Source organism: Chaetura pelagica, unplaced genomic scaffold (assembly GCF_000747805.2).
Source record: "Chaetura pelagica isolate M959 unplaced genomic scaffold, ChaPel_1.0 scaffold356, whole genome shotgun sequence".
NCBI lineage: Eukaryota > Metazoa > Chordata > Aves > Apodiformes > Apodidae > Chaetura > Chaetura pelagica.
In genome coordinates this window covers 3,552,887-3,570,516 of record NW_009953964.1, presented here as the reverse complement: position 1 = coordinate 3,570,516, position 17,630 = coordinate 3,552,887, and the positions used below count along the sequence as shown (strand labels likewise).

Genomic DNA, 17,630 nt, shown 5'->3' with positions numbered 1-17,630 from the left:
GGTGCGGGGGCTCCCCCGCCCCCCAGACCGCCAAGTGCGGCTTCAGCACCGGCCTCCGCGACCGCGGCTCACAACCCCTCAGCCCTGGGCTTTTGCAGAACGGGCAGCCCAAGGGACGGCGGCCAGTGAGCCCCAGGGGAGGGGGGCACGGGACGCCCACACGTCCGGAATAAACAAGCTAATTCAAAGCAAGAGCGTACAGGGGGTTAAGTGACATTTTTGTGTCGGTTAACAGCACATCTTGTACTCAAAAATAGTAACCGCGATCACAGGCACATTAGGCTGAGAGGAACAAACGTTGGGTAAACTTGCGAAATTTGCATCTCGATAAAACCAGTGAAACAAGGGCTTAATTACAGGTTAATAAAGTATCGGCACACGCACAGAATGAGGGACCGATTACAAATATGCAAGAGATTTAACTGATCACGGTAAGAGCGTTCTGTGCTAAGAAATTTGAATAACAATGGGCTTAACTTTGGATCAGCTTAAAAAAACGGCAACACACACACTCTCCAAAGCAACAGCACCCACAGCACGTTTAAAAACCACGCACACCAAAGGTACACAGCCCGGATATGCCATCTCTCTTATTCAAAAACACTCAAATTACCTCCAAAATCTGGCCTCAAGCGAATGTCGTAGCCCTTCAGCAGTCTATCCACGGTCTCTTTTACCAGTGACATATTACTGGGGTCATTGACACTAAAGAAAAAAAAGAATAATACTATATTATTTCTTATTTGTCAAACCCAAGCTGTACATCCCTCTCAGCAGCAGCTTGCAGTGCAATTCAAAGTAAAGCTAAAGAGATACCTTCATCACTTACCTCTGTGCACACACCACGGCTATTATTAAAGGGAATGACCAAATCCCAAAGTAACCCTTCTTCCGGACTCTCAGCATCCCTTTAGCTTTTGATATGATTTAGGATTTCAGTGAAGAGAAGAAGAGATCCAACTTATTCTGGCCAGTGCAGTAATTCTAATGTGAAGCGCATGCGCACGGCGAACCACAACATCAAAAGGAGCAGTGGTTGCTGCTGGAGATGGAGCAAATTTCCTTGCCAAAAAAAAATAAAAAAAAAAATTAAAGGGGAAGAAGGAAATGCATTATATTTATTTTTTTTTAAAAAAAAAGAGTAATCCACGGGAGGATCGAGTATATTTGGTTGTCTTTTTTTTTTTTTTAATATAGAAAATAAATCACGGCAAGGAGACAAGTTTTAGGAGTTGCAGGGCACAGCTGATTCGCAACCCAGTTAAAGGGGGAGGGGGAGGCGGGGGCTGGACGGACTCGGATTAGACAGAGAGGGAATAGGTTAAAAGGGGGAATGCACAGCGTACGTATGGTGCCAGGGGCAGGTGAGGGAAGAGGGGGCAGCTTAACTTTTTGGTCCCCGGAAAGAACAGGCTGAAGCGAGGCGAGGGGCGGGCGCTGGTAATGGGGGCGGGCGGTGGGGGAGGAGGGGAGCTGGGCACCTACAGCGCTTCCCACGAAAAATAAAATAAAATGAAATCACACTGATGACGAATATTTTCCTGTAAATGAGGATTAGGCTGTGTCTTTCCTTACTGTGCTACCAGGCTCGGTTCCAGGGGCAGGAGCACTGGGGACGAAGGGGGTCGCTGGCTGCTGGCGGCGCCGGGTCCCCCGGGGCCCGAGCGGAGCCCCCTCAGCTTCGCTCCCCCCAGCCGGATCCGCCGGCACATTTTCTATATATCGACCGATGTTTAACCCAGGGATGCAAGTTCCTCAGGTAGAGCTAAGCCTGGCCACGGGGCTGGGGGACGGGGGTGCGGGGAAGAGGAGGAAACACCCCATCCTAAAAAGCAGCAAAGCTTTTAGTAACCATCTAGATCTGATGTATGTTCACAAACCCACTTACCTTCGTGGGTAAAACACCCGAGCTCTTCAAAAGCAATGTGTGATCCAGTTAATGCCTTGGAAGAAACCAGAGACGAGCGGAAAGCTGATTTGGAGAGGCTTTGAGTGACATTTAAATCCTGAGCAGAAAAAAAGAGACAGAAAGGAGAGAGAGAAGAGAGAAAAGAAGAGGAGGGAAGAAAAAAAAAACCAAAAAAAACACAAAAAAAACCCACCCGAAAACCAACAAACACCGGAGTTAAATTGTTCCTCGCAAATCTGCCTTGTGCTCGTAGGTCCTTTTACACCTCCACCTCATCCTCACGCACATACCCGCCCAGCCCCGCGGATCTGTGCTGCTCCACCGAGCGGATCTGGGCGTGCACGCGTCCTCGGCCGGCCGGGGCTGCGCGGGGAAGAGATTGGGAACACTTGGGGCGTCAATTAACAAAAGAAATATTTAACTTGCTGCAGCAGGGTGGAGGAGGGGGAAAGAAGGAAAAAAAAGGGAAAGGGGAAAAAAAAAAAAAAAGGTGGGGGATGGGGATACCGGTGAGGGTATTGCACAGAGTGCGAGGGGAGCTGGAGCTCACTCCCCGGCACAGCTCGGTCCCGCACGCTCCGGAGCTCCTAGCCCTGCCGCCCCCGGGCCGGGCCGCCGCCCTCAGCCCCCGCCTGAATTTCGTGGCAAGCGGAGGGAGCAGGGCGGGGGTTGCCCCGGTGTGCTCGGTCCAGAGCCCACACTCGGGCGCACGCTGCCCCGGGAGCAGGAGCAGCCAGGAGGGATGCAGGGACGGGGGGGTTGCTGTCCGGAAAAAAGGAAGAGGCGGCGGCTCCCCGGAAAGGGGGAAGGTCTGAAGCGGGGGCGGACAGGGAGGATGTGAGGTGAAGCCTCACCTGGGGGAGCGGCGGGGCGAGGAGCAGGGCGCTGCCCCCAGAGACAGCAAGGCTGCTGTAAAAAAATCCACATCAAAACCGTCAAACAGCCGGCGGCCCCGAAAAGCAGGCAGCCATTTAACAAGGGGCGGCTACTACCTCGTTCGGAGCGCTAAAGAGCGGGGAAGCCCCGCGCCGAGCCCCGCAGCATCCACCTGCCCCTGGAGCGGGCAGAGCCCCCCGCCCCCCCGCGGCGCCCCCGCCGGCCGGGAGCGGCTGCTGCCCGCCCGGCAAACTGGGTCGTGCCCGCGCTTCCAGCGGGATGGACACACCGTACCCCTCCTCCTCCCCCCTCCCGTTAATGCCTTTAAACACCACATTGTTCATTTGAGATCAAGTAAGTATCTGCTTGGGTTTTCTGCTTCCAAAAAAACCCAACAACACAAGTTTTGGGGGGGGCTGGAGGGAATTTCACCAACACCTATTTTCACCACCTTCTGCCACTTGTAAAGGCAGGAATTATACACAGAGGAGGAAAGACAGTTTTTCCAGATGGAACAGACACGATTTTGCGTGTGTGTGTGTGTGATAAATATGAAATGTAGCAATTTTTTGTGTATTCTAAAGAAAAAAATACAAACAAACCAGTAAGCTGAAGAACGTTTAAGCATTTCTAAAAATGACACCTCCACCCCTTCTTTTTCAGCTTTCTGTTCCATGGCTGATGTTACAAAGCCACTGTGCTTGTTCACCAGTGGAGGCTTCTGTTCTCACACAGCAAGTCTGCTTCACTGCCAAACCTCATGAAATATAGCGCTGAAAGGAAGATGGTGGATATTTTGTGCAGTGAATCATTTTGCTTTAGATGTATAATAAGCACGTTGTTTTTTTTCTTCTGCAATCGTATGATAAGAGTAGGAGGTCTTGAGGTAAAAACACTTTATCCCTGCCCTCTGGAGCTCACCTGCAACTGCTAACTTGGGACTACGTCTGACACTGCTGATTTCTGAGTCTCTCAGACTCAGTTACATTCACCCTGTCTGAACATGAACCAGATATCAGCAAGAACCTAAGGCTGGAAACTGGTAATATTCAGTGCTGGACAACCAGGAATTTTCTATTTATATATCACATAAAATCAAGGGCAGAAAATTACTGTATTTCAATGGGAATGTTAGAATAGTACACACAAATAATTCAGGCTATGCCCATAGAACTCTGTTTTTTGTTCTTTGATCTGGTGTATGCAACTAACATTCACTAACTAATAACACTCATCCTGGGCCCAGAGTATCGTCGTGCCACATGTAATGAAACCTGCTCTTAGTCTGGCTATTTCAGCAAAAAGGAGTGGAACATACCACAAACAAAGTCAGTACATACAGATATCATGGTGCATGATGCATGGGAATCTCACATATATTCTTGGTTTTCGGAAGTGTTGAGTCTGTTGAGCCATGCTTGGGATGATTCACATAAAACATTATATTTGCTAGCTGTAAATGCACCACTGTCTATATGGGTCTACACCAGTAGCACTTCCTTGCCACCATTCCAGGCTCTGACAGGGGTATCATCATCACATGTTGTTATAGAGCACACAGTCATACAATAATTTTTCCTTTGCAAATGGTTTCACACTTTCCTCTTTACTTTTGACAATACCACTTTTTCTCTTGCCACAGGGTTCTGGTCTATCTCTGTCATTTAAAATTTCTCAGCACCATCAAATTCGACCATTTATTTTAAGCAACTTGCCAGATAAATCATTCCCCTCTTTTTCTCACTTGTGCCTGTGTCTTTGATTGAAAAGGAGAGGAAATAACTGGTGTGAACACCAGTATTGGCAAGATGCAGAACTGTTCATGTAACAAGTTTAAAGATTGCTATCTAAGATTTTGGATGTCTTACAATGGGGAAAACAACCTGTTTCCCAGCTGGACATGATACTGCTAGGTCTAAAAATATCTCAGTTTGATTACAAGTACTACAATCTTGCAGAGAAACCAGCAAAGATGGTAATATTTTAAATACCAATTACAGATTATTTTAGCCTCAGCGTTCAAGTTTGAGGAGTGCAAAGGAACACTCTCAAATATTGAAATACTCTAAATGAATGGCCCAAAATCCTTGCTGACCAGTGTGTGACACTATGCATGATAGGGCTACAAGCAACACCTTAGTTTGTCTTGTTAACCCTTGACTGTAGCACTATATTCCTGTCATTAGAAGCAATACCCCAGGTCATGTACTGAGAACTACTCTACAGTGTTTTTTCAAATCTTTTGCTGTAAATGTTAGGCATGATTATGCAAAATAAGCTTTAAGATAGAGTAATATTTCAAGATAATTTCTTAAGTGATCCACTTGTTTAAGTCAGAGGCAGAAGAAATGCTGATTTACTCTAGCTCAAGAACAGTAGTCCTCTATCACAAGTACTGTGAGTAACAAGGGCAAAATCCCACTTGAAAAAAACAAATCTTTTCACTGCATCTCAACAGGCTGGAATGAATACACTTCTATGAAGGTGATGCTTCTCGAGTATTTGAGCATTTCAATAAGATATGGTAGTATCAGAAACACTCAGATGAAAGTTGTTTCCATGTATCAGATAACTATTCTGTTCCCTAATATAAAGAAGAATGTTAGTAATTTATTCTGATACATTATTTCCATTTCCAGCTCCTAAAAAGCTGTCAATTTTAAAGAAACCAAAACATACTCAACCCTTGTAGAAATTTTCTGTATATAACAAATATGCAATATACTTTATTCTGCTTTCACTTGTCATTTTAGGTTTTCAGATCTAATATGCCACAGCCCATAAACACCAAACAATTTCCCATTAGCAATCAGCCTGACAGCATAAAGATTACTGTTACATCACATACACAGAAAAAAATAATATTAATGCAGGTGAACCTTGATTCCACTTCTCACAGGCAATGAAATTAACATTGTGTAGTGAAAATTTTCTGGGATTTTCTATTTCATATTAGCTTCAACTACCATAATATCGAAAAGAGTTCAAAGTGGTAAAGATACCAACAAAAACAGTAGTGTATGACTGGACAATTATACTATTCTTGGCCCTTAAAAAAATTATCAGTATTGTATGGAAACTTAATCTGGTAAATTACTTAGGAAACAGGTGCCACTTGATATGGCATGAATTTCATTTAACTGCAGAAGAGCAAATGGGAGGGGCAAATAGTCTCTTCCTGGTTTACATCTTTATGTAGAACTTTGTTTGCTGGAGCTTCTATTCCTTCATTCTGTGGCTTACTGCATGGCATCCCACAGTGTTAGAGACGCTATAGATAAGAACTTTCTCCAGTTCAAGACCTAAACTGTACTTCACAAGTCAGTTGACTTTCTACATCTTGTAACAAAAAGCTTTTCTGCAGCTCAGAATCAACAGATTGTAGATGTATGTTGTGGAAAGGCTTCTACTGTGAAATTGAATTATAGATTAAAAAAACAGGACATCCACAGTGCTTTGATTGCAGACAATTGTTAGCAGCTCAGTGGGGACTGGAGTGAGATACAAGATGTCTGACACCTTGAATTATGATAGAATGAAATCTACAGTCCACTTATCAAATTATGAATGCATCACAAAAAAATTATTTCCAAGTGGTGGAATAAATGCATTTAACAGCCATATAAGCAGCATATTTTGAATTCTTCCATTTTTGCTACACTAGTACTTAGAAAATACCTACAGTGTACACATCCTTTGATAGGAAGGCAGGGCAAGGCACAAGGAGGGCTTGCGTAGGTTAAGGATAGTAAAATACTTAAGTCAGCACAAAACGTACACCAAGACTAGATTATGTCACTCAGTGCCTAAATCTTCTCCATCCTGTTTGTGTAAGATTCAGCCCTAAAAGCAGATTGCAGAAACCTGTTATTAAATTAATGGAGTGGCATTTGTCTGCATCAACTGATTGCAGGATTTGGTCTCCCTTTCTAAGCTCTCTTGGACAGAGAATTGGTTTCTTAAATTTTTTTATATTGGGCAATACATTCCAGAATAGTGCTATAAACAATATCTGAGGGTTCTAAAACTGATAGGTTGGAAACTTTTGATAAAAAATGACAATTGTTTTCTTTTCAAAGCCATTTAGCTTTAGACATCAATCTTGGGTCTGGAACAACTGTATGCAAGTTCTAAGACTAAAATGGAAATCTACATAGTTTTTAGTTGTCTCTCTCTTATTTCAAAGGCCTTCACTACTTCAGAAAACTCCTCCTCATTATCACTGCCGCATTGTCCCCTCACCTGGTCAGCAATGGTAAAAGAGAAGTCAGAACCAAGACAGGAATATGAAACAAATTAAGATAACATATTGACAGGTTAAAAACCTAATAATAGAAAGAGTTCAAGGAGATATTTTCAGTAAGAACTACGAGAACACAAGTTTCTATTTTACTGTAAAACAAATTAGAGGTATTTTTTTACTGGTATGCTAGAAAGGGAGATGACTCTGCTTTCTGCAAACATATAGTACTATTACTGGAAGCCTTTTTTGGAAAACAAATGTAAAACACAGTGCCCCTCCTCAGCTTTGACTTTCTTGCATGTCCACCCCAAATGTGCTTGTGTCAACATTCCTATTCTTTCCTTATTACCCTAAAAACCCAACTAATCCTAGTGAGGAGGACATGTCCCACAGGGATTCAGGAAGCATAAATACAATTTTATAACAAAATTTGCCTCTGACTGGTGTTTTCTAATTTTGTATGTGCAGGCCAAATGTTTAATTAAATCAGTAGTTGGTATACATTGATCTGCCTCTATTTACAGATGCTAGAAGGCAGGCATTTCACAGACATCTTTCTGTTCAGCAACAGCTACTGTTGGAATACAATAGCTTTGCTCACTTGAGCATATTTTTGTAGAGCTGCATTACCCTCCCAAGAAAGAGTATTATTACTTACATGACATTCCATGGAAATCGACTGAAGGCCAGTTAAGATGGCAAGGCACTTGCCCAGCAATGCATGAACACTGTTTCTACTTATCACAGAGAACACCTGAAGGAGCAACTTCTATGGGTATGTACACATCAAAACCAGTTTGAAGCAGTGTAAGATAAGTAAGACCAGGTGAGTGAATGAATCACAAAAGCAAAATTTAAAAACAGAAAATAAACTTAACTGGTGATGAAGTACACAGGTGTTGCAAATCAGTTCTAGAGGAAATTCTAATAATCCTGGGAAGACAATTCAGAATGCTAGGATGAGGAAAAAAGACAACAAAACCCAAATGAACAACAAAACTAACTGTGGAATAATCCCTCTCAGGAATCTATATACAGAACAAACCTTAGTAATACTGTCAGTATTTTTCACTTTGTATCCAAGGATCTCTCTAAAATACCTCAATGTTTCTGTGGATAGTTGTCTTCCATTCTTTCCTCCCACACTATTTTATGCTCCTATTTGGTAATTTAAAAACAGCTAGGATCAGGAAGAGATCTCATTCATGCAAATAGGTACTACATTTCTACAATATTATTATGTCAGTTTCACAGGTGAGGTGCATGAGGCCCACACCAGCTAGGCACCCAAGCAAATTCCTACTGAAATTCATGGCAAACTCCACATTCCACTCCATAAGGAAAAGCAGCAGCAAAGCCCATCTTATAAAGCACTAAATGGTAGAAAACTGGAAAAGGGCCCAAGAGTCATGATTTTCCAGTAAATTTTACAAACATGGTCTGTACCACATTGCCAGGGAAATTAAGAAGTATTTTGTATTTTTTTATCTAACAAACTACTAGATGAAAATGAAAACATCCTCGGGTTCTTTGACTTTTTGAAGCTGAAGATTCCAAAATAGAGGATGTGACACAGTAGATAGGTTAGTGTCTGATACAAGTATGCTCAGTTCTCAAGCAGTGTTAGACAGAATTCAGAGGGGGACTGAAGCAACTGTAGATTTCCATTTTGAATTTGCTTTGGATGACCTCCTACCTAATGTCTAGAGACATACTGTTCCTATTCTCCTGTATGCCCACATAAGGTCTTTTCAACAACTAGTATTATTGATGACTCTTCCAGACACACAGTTCAGTGAAATCTTAAACAGGGCAATAAAACTGTCTTCAGAGCTGATTGAAGAATTGTGAATTAACCAGACAGAGCCATTCACTCACTGGAAACAGATGAACAGCTCTGGGTAGTAATACTAATCATGGTATTAACTTAGTACATTTTTTCTCACAGTGAAAAAGCAGCTAAGTAATACACATATTTGATGTTACACAGAAGACTCAAAGTACTTCTCTATATTTTAGGTCTGAAAATGGCAATTTTGGATATGTCATGCCACTGTAAATCAGAATTAACTACAAATTTCACATCATTACAAAAAAAAACCAAATCCAAAAGTAGAGCATATAGTAAGACATTCTCTGTAGAGTAAGATAATTATGAATCTTTATGTATTTATCTTAACTTTGGTTGCACCCACCTGTTTAGCTCACTATGAAAAATTAAATATGTTTCATATAACTTCCATAACAAAGCTTAATAATCCTAACTCTATACATTAATAACTTATGTCCATTGTGCCTCAGAATTCATTTCAGACAGAAGAGGACCCATCTTTCAAACATTTTAGTTTCTCTAGTGACACTCTACAGATAATTTTCATCACCATAAGGCACCAAGCCTGTCAAGAAATTAAGGGCTACACACTTTCTTCTCTACTTTTCTGAAGGTTAAAGTCCTGTTTAATTTTTTTCTGGTTTGAGTTTGACCAGCTTCTTCCCAGCTTTAGTCCCTATTATGACCTTTTACAGTAAATAAAATGTAGAGTTGACACTGTCACAACTTATTGTTGAGGCTATGGATGAAAGTTGTTCTCTTTTCAGAGCAAGGCTGATGGATGCTGCTGTCATTCCTTTTTTTTTTTTCCTGAACTCATCAGCTTTCTGATGATGCTTTATGAGTCCATAGACCCACAGGGGAACACAGCATATGCACAGGAGATGTATCCATTACTGCCACATATAATTCTGCATGAGTGACTTATTTTTTCTTAAGGTTATTAAAATAAAAAGTTTATAATCATTCTAATTTATACCGCCTCTATAATCAAAGTGATTCTTTCACCACTCCTTCACTTCCAACTATGTTTGGAGGAAAAAAGCAAACAACTACCTTCCATTTCATGCTGTTTAATTTTTTTCAAATATTCTCGCAATAACTTTATTTGCAACAATAAACTTATCTCTTGGAAGGAATTCAAGCACTCCAATGTAATATCCTCATTATTAACTGCTCCTTTCTTTTAAAAAAAGGATCTTAAAATTCTTATTCCTACAGCCTATACCAGAACAGAAAAATAATGAATAATACAATAAGTCCTTTTGAAATAAATGCATTTGTACAGTAAGTAAATAAGTAACAAAATCTGTAAAGATTAAACAATTTAAGGTAAGAATCACAGAGTTGGGGAGAAAGTTTGCTCTTCTGAAACATTACAAGTATTTTCAAGAAATGATAAAGGACAAATACATAAACATGTCTGTGGAGAGAATCAGAGTCTGTATAAATGTTTGGGCATATGTGTCTTTACATTACACACAGGCAGTTGGACGTGCATTGCTCTGATGATAATTACTCGCTTGATGACTGCATACATCAAATACAGCACTACAATATTTTGAAGGTCAAACCAATTTATATTGTCTTTTCACACTGCACTGTATATATGATTTAGTATCAATCTGACATGAGAAGTCCAACCTGTCTGTGGTCCCCACCCCAACTCTCCTGCTTTTTTCTCCTCCATTAGATGAGCACTGGACTGGTAAATAAAACTTGTGGTTCTGGGCTTCTGAGGAATAACTCACATTCCAATATGGTCTTTCTTGGGCCAATTTAGAACAATTTCTGCATAAGCCATGTTGTGTATGTAACATCATATGTCAGAATCTAGATAGATCCACACTACAGCATGATCCAGGTTGTAGAATGCTGGTGTAATCGACAGTGTTCACTGATCTTCAGAGAGATTAGGGCAAGCTGTAACAAAGTCTGCTAGGAAAATTATCATACCAAATATTAATGAGTCGGATGTCACATCACAACATAAATTGGAAAGACATTTTTGAAAGTAAACAATTGCATCTCAGAACATCTCTTTCTGAAACATACAAGAGAACAGGCTATTCTTGACTTTGCCCTAAGTAACTTCCTGAAATATTTCCTGTAAATAAGTATGAACGAACTGCTAAAGAATAAACATAATTAAATTTGACATGGTTTGTTAGATCAAAGTTTGCAGTAGTTGGCAACACTGAAATTCAGGAGGCAGATTCTTTTTAAATGGCAAGTTGAAGGAATATGAAGTAAAAAGAACAGGCAACTAAAATCCATAGGAAGCAGCCTGGACACTATCTGTTATACGGTCAGGAAAGACATCTGAAAACTCTTGCATACAAAAAAAAAAATTAAGTGAACTGGGAAGGTACAGAAGTGGATGAAATATAAAAGGCCTTGTAGCCACTTTTTTCAAAATGGAACCGAAATCATGGCAGCAACTAAGATTCTAAACAATAGCTGGCTAGGAGGTTATAATTCAAACATGATTGCCAAAAATAAGAACAAAATACAGTGAAAAACACACTTTTGAAGCCTAACAGAACATATGTGGGATGTCAGTACCCCCCAAAGATCTTGCCATGAGACAATCTTTTTTACTTAGTTCTGTAGACATAGTGAATACAAGACCCCTATATACAGAAGTGAAGTTGAAAGCAGCTTTTGAGGCATTCCCAGAGACAAGAGATATCAAAAAGTATAGGAGCAGTGGATGAAATAGGAGAAGGAATCAAATTGTTATAAGAATTACATTTATCCAAGAGCTTGCAGTAACAAGCACTATCAGACAATCTATGAAACACAGAGTTAATAACTTCATGATGTATACACACCAGACTAGGTTTTGAACTATACTTGTCTAACTTCTCAGAGTTGTTTGGAAAATTAGTAGATAATATCCACAGAACCCCTCAAAGAGTAAGAATTTTCTTCCGGCTTAAGCCTGAATTGAGACATATAAGGTCTATTACACAGATTTTATTTAATGATTCATACCTATCCTGACATTGTAGTAAAAATCTCATGCCAAGATCACTAAGACAAATGAGAAATAATATATATTACTACTTAAAAGTATCTCCATTAGTGAGATGAAACATCTGTGAAAGGCTGAAACTTTCTCAAGAATAAGTAGCTAGTGAAAAGTAGAAAGGGAAATACCAATTGCCCTCTTTTCTGCTATGCTGCAAGTCACATGTGATCATAGGATAAGTCTTTCAAAATTAGTTGCATCATGTGGTTTCATACCTTCCTTTCAAGTTCTGTTGCTAACCATTAAAGAGGATAGGAACAGACTACATAAGATCAAACTATTAGTTTGGGTCATTCATGTCTAGGTGCAGTATGCAGTGCATTCATGCTGGTTTTAGTTCCTGCTAGCTTTGCAGTCAGACCATGGCTTACTCTTCCTCACAATGCATAATTCAAGAAAGATTTCCATTGAATATATTTACAGTGGGCTACAAAAAGGTTTGTTACACCTATCCCACTGAATACGTTTTGATCCTTCAGGAAAGACCAAAGTAGAGCATTGCTTCTGAATTTGCACGTTTCAAAAAAAACATCTAAACTACTGTACCTTTAGAGGGGCTTCCTGCAGAACTATATTTAGCCTAGGTATCAGGAACTCAGCTACAGCAGCATGGAACTCAGCAGGCACTAATTAGTCGAGCTTCTCAGAAAGCTCTTGCAGGTCACACTGAGCTCTGCGATGCTGCAGCTTACTGCTGGTGCTTGAAATACACACTAGCCTAGAAGTTAACTTAGCCTTGTGGTAACTGCAGTATAAGAGACCACATAAAAAGGTGCATTTTGCCCTTGACTGCAGGTGTCAATGTGCTTGAAAACAAGGCATTAGGCAGATGAGTATGAATATGAGATATAAACACATAATTAAGATATGTCATAACATAGTATATCTTCTCTCTATATGTATATAGGCAGAATATATAACCATAATGTTTAATACTGTATACACTTCAAGCTGTTTCTTTGCTTCAGCTGGAAGTTGCATGTTATACACAAAACAACTGAATCATGAGTAACAAAGGCATGTTATTTCTCTTAGAGGGGACTAGCAATTATTATGTACTTACTGTTCAAGGGTGTTATTTCTGTAAACAATAAAGAAACTAAATGAGCATAGAATCCATCATTAGTAAATGGTCTCTTATTCAATTAATAAACATTCAAGAAAACTCCATATGCATGTGCTCTAGTCAGTGAAGTACTGCAGGAAAACCGGAAGAGATGTCTCAGGGTGCAGGACACCCTGCCTTCTCTACCATATGCCTTCTAAATATGTTCCTCTGTGTCACTACACTCACAAGGCAACTTGCTGGTTCTTGGCAGACTGATTCCAATACATTAAAAACATGCAATTCCTAAAGAATAGGCTCTGCTTATTAAAAACAAACAAAAAAACAAACAACAACAAAAACCCAAACCAACTAAACAAAAACCCAAAACCCCAAAAAACTCCTCAAAACAACCAAAGATAAACATCTTTACAGAAGCGACCAGTGAATTCTGGCAACAGATATATACTTTCAAAATCGTGGTGTTGACCTTTACTTTCTGCAGTAATTCCATCTAATGTCCCATTACTTTCCAAGCTACATTCTCAACAGATGCTGAAAAACCAAAGCTTAAAAACCTCAGATATTCCATGAAGCATGAAACACAGTAGTAGTATTTATTTGGATGAGGTACAACAGGTGAGAGTTATTATAAATTTAGAGACAGCATGCCATGGATTCATAGAAAACAAACTGTTTTGAGGTTAGGCTAACCATGGATTAAATAATAAATGAATTTTCAAAAAGAAGCTTGTAATATATTGCCTTTTTTTTTTGTATAAGGCTAAAGGAAGCCTAAAGAATTCAAGTAATTAATAAGCGACTGGTAAGTCACAGATTTAAAATAGTAAGCTAAAATTGATATATACAGTGTAAAGCTTCAACGTTGTTCCATGAAGCTGTGTAACAAATTGGGTAGGAAGTTTTGTTCCTAAAAAGTGACTTTCAAGGGCCCTCCAAAGAACCACAGAATAAGGAACTGTTAATTAAGAGAAGGGGAGTTAGAGGATAAGGGAAGAAGAAAAAAAGTGAGTTATATAAAATACAAGTTATATTAACACATTTTAAGAGGTGTTATAAAAAAGAATTAAGATGAAATGATGTGAACTAAGGTTGTATAAAGGTAAAACTAGCAATAAATTAGTATCTACAGGTGATAAATGAGATTAAAAATTCAGGAGTTGAAACATTAGCAATTACTATCAGAAACTTTGTTAACTGAAGAGGTATCAGTTGATTGGAAACCAGTGATTTGTTTCAGTATTTAGAACAACTTAAGATTATTTAAAATAGATACACATCTGCAAGTTCTGCATATCTTTACTGTGGGCTTTAGAAACACAAATTTCAGTTTGTGTTTTATCTGCTTGCTTCCTAAACTTAAAATAAGTGGGAACTCTTCTTCCAACAGCTCATGGAACATGAATTTCTAACTACACAATGGGTATGCTAAGAACTGCTTAGATTTGGGAAAACAATGTTCTAGTGCTTACTATTTCCTTGCCCAGCCATGAATCCCACAATACTTTGTCCTGTTTTATCTGAACTTTGGCAGTAACATCTTAATTACTAGCTGTTCTGAAAAGTGTCCTTAAAACCAGTTCTACGAATTGCCAAGTTTTGTTAAGTCCAATGGGTAGAAATAATAAAGAAAAGAAATAAGAAAAAAGCATTTGTGGAAATATTCTGTATTATTCAATAAGCATATTATGTTATATAATACACTTTTTTTTTCAATATTAAACATGGTATAATACAGAATCTTTCTACAAGTGGCTGTTTTAAAATATGAGCAGAAAAGTCCATCTGCAAATAAAACAGAAAATCAGGGAACTAGTGAATATTCACTGGGTTATAAAATTTATTTTCATTTCAGCCAAAAGAATCCATCAAAATCCATCACATACAATGTAAATGTTAATAAGATTTTTGTATTTAGAAGGGTCACTATACATCCTTTTGCAAAGTAAATCAAAAGCTAAGACACTGCATGTTATAGCAGAGACTCAGGAAATTTTCAGCTAAAACCTGACAGTGATTCCTGCCATAATATCATAACTCTTAGAAATTAATCACGTCCATCTTAATAAATTCAACCATGTTATAAATTGAAGATATACGTTACTGTCTCATTGTCTTCAAAACACCTCACATAGTATACAACACCTTTTATTGATCTTGACTTAAATTCTAAAACAACCAAGGCTTGAGTTGTTCTAAAATAACATGATAATAAAATAGGCAGTGACCACTGGTGGCATCAACAATGTGGTGTGTTGCTGGAGAGTTTTTAATTTTTTTTTCCCCACCTTGGAGAAATAGCTGTTTCTCAACAAATGTGCAATCGGACGTTTGAACATGAGGTTTTTGTTGTACATATACAGACAGATCTGCGGAATATTACACTCCTTTCAGTAAGCCCCCACCTATACCCAAGGTCTGAAGATGCATGACATTGCATTTTTGCCACATATATTCACTGATATGTTGAGACCCACATTTGCATGTTACCAACACTGTGTTTTAATTTTCTGTCTTTTACATCAGTGGGTCCCTGGCCTTCAGACTCATCCATTCTTTAATACTCAGTTTCCCAAGCAGCAGAAATTCTCATTCATACTTGAAGAAAATTATTACTTTTAACAACAGACAATAATGTAAAAGGCTTCCCTTGGCACTATTAAAGAAATTGGTATTTAAAGACATTTTTTAGATTAAAAACTGCCGGTTTACATGCAAGCTATTTGCACACTACATTCCAGTTATTCCATGACAACATTAACACTTGGCATCTAATTTTTTTTCTTCCTCAGTTTTGCTCAGTTTTATCTGTGCAGACCCCTTTCTGGCTATTCGCATTTAAAGATCCTTTTGAGACCATCCTGAAAATGTAGTCACTAATGAGAGATTGTTAATAGGCCTAGTAGTTTGCTAGTAGCATATGGAAAAGTGCAAGAGTTTCCATCTGCCTACCTATTTTTATCTCTCTGTTTCTTCTCCTGCCCTTAAAGTAGAACTATAACATTAGGCAATCTTCCTTGTTAGGGCATTGGAAAAGCAAACCAAAGTGGGAAGCTTTCTATGATTGCTGAGTGAGCAAGTCCAGAAAAATAGCTCATCTGCCTATTGCTATCTTTGTGCTATAGTCCATCATAGAATAAGGACTAGAGTCATGTTAACTGACACATTTGAAATTTATATTTATTTTTTTTTTGTCAAATTCTTGGAGAATATTTCAGGTAAATAAAGATGTACACAAAGAAGTCATATTAATAGCAAATATATTAACTAATAAATGTGAAATGTTGAGCATCTCTTCAAACTTCATCCATTTAGCTTTTTGCTTTGAGCCTATCACAAATAAAGTGTTTGACAATTACTTGTGAGTATTCAATGCAGTACATGATGCTTAATCTCCAGCATCCAAGGTTACCTCTGCTAACAGGTACTTACTAAGCACAAGACAAAAACCAAGTAAACAAATCCATCTTCCATGGGAACTCCACACTTTACTATATTTTTTATGACAAAGACTATCCACTGCTTAGAATTAACAGATTCAAGTAGTGATAGTCTTAAATTCCAACATGTTTAGTTCAACTTAGAGAATAAAATTATTCTTCAACACAGCAGTAAAATTATAACCATTTCCATATTAAAACAAGAGGCAAACCACAAGCCTCAAACTTGGTAAAATTCTATTCTACTTACTCTGAATTTCCTGTCCTTAGGTTGATCCCAGCAAAAAGTCAGTGTGTCTGATCTAGATGGCCATGTTAGTTTTTGCTTTAGAAAAATCTATATTATCCAAACCAAATAGAAGATTTAGTAGGCAGAGAGCTTTTGGAGGAAATTGGATTAAACTTCGAATGGGGGCAAGAAATACGAATTTGAATAACTGGTCATTGCCTGCCCTCACTTTTCTGTTGCCTCCTTTCTATAAGGGCAGAAAGGGACCAAGGCACGATACAGTATCTGCAGATGTGATGCTTCAGTGAGCCTCAAGAACACCTATCAATGGACTGAAGAAAATTTCTGAATTCGCTCATTGGGTATTACTTGACCATGCCTGAGTGAGGCAGACATCTTAAAGCCATGCTTCAGCACCAAGCAGACCCATTGCAGTCAGAATAGCCATAAGAATTCAGTTTGAATTGTGTAACCTTTCTACTTGCTACAAAACAATGCCTGCCCATTACTCTTAAGTTCTGAGCTTCAAATTAGAAACTGATGACATTTCTTAAGCACGAGTGGTTCTATTAATTTTAACCTACCATAGATTATTACTGGTCTAAGTATAACTGTACAGAAAAGGAGGGGAAGGCAGGTATCTTTCAACCATTCTATAAGCAAGCTTTGGCTTTTATTTTAATATCTTTTAGTAATAGATCCAAGAACTATTTGAATAGAATATTGTTTTGAACATCAACCTAGCAATCAGGAATGTGTTTTTCAAATAAATAAGAAGGAAAAGAAGAAAGGGGAAAGAAGGGGAAAGAAAGAAGGGGAAAGAAAGAAGGGGAAAGAAAGAAGGGGAAAGAAAGAAGGGGAAAGAAAGAAGGGGAAAGAAAGAAGGGGAAAGAAAGAAGGGGAAAGAAAGAAGGGGAAAGAAAGAAGGGGAAAGAAAGAAGGGGAAAGAAAGAAGGGGAAAGAAAGAAGGGGAAAGAAAGAAGGGGAAAGAAAGAAGGGGAA

General features: G+C 38.9%; 1 protein-coding gene across 3 annotated transcripts in view; it reads right to left on the bottom strand.

The window, feature by feature from the left end:
• GABRB2 (gamma-aminobutyric acid (GABA) A receptor, beta 2) overlaps nt 1-1,925 on the bottom strand; it is a 128,212-nt gene extending 126,287 nt beyond the window's left edge. For 2 of the 3 annotated variants that reach the window (XM_010001951.1, XM_010001952.1), the window contains exons 1-2: nt 830-906; nt 614-705 (exon numbers count right to left, since the gene is read on the bottom strand). In XM_010001951.1, the coding sequence (XP_010000253.1) occupies nt 614-705; nt 830-906 (169 nt within the window). Of the gene's footprint in view, nt 1-613; nt 706-829; nt 1,063-1,888 lie in introns of those variants that run through there. The other variant, XM_010001949.1, reaches the window with a different exon arrangement.
• Between the last annotated feature and the right edge of the window lie 15,705 nt (nt 1,926-17,630).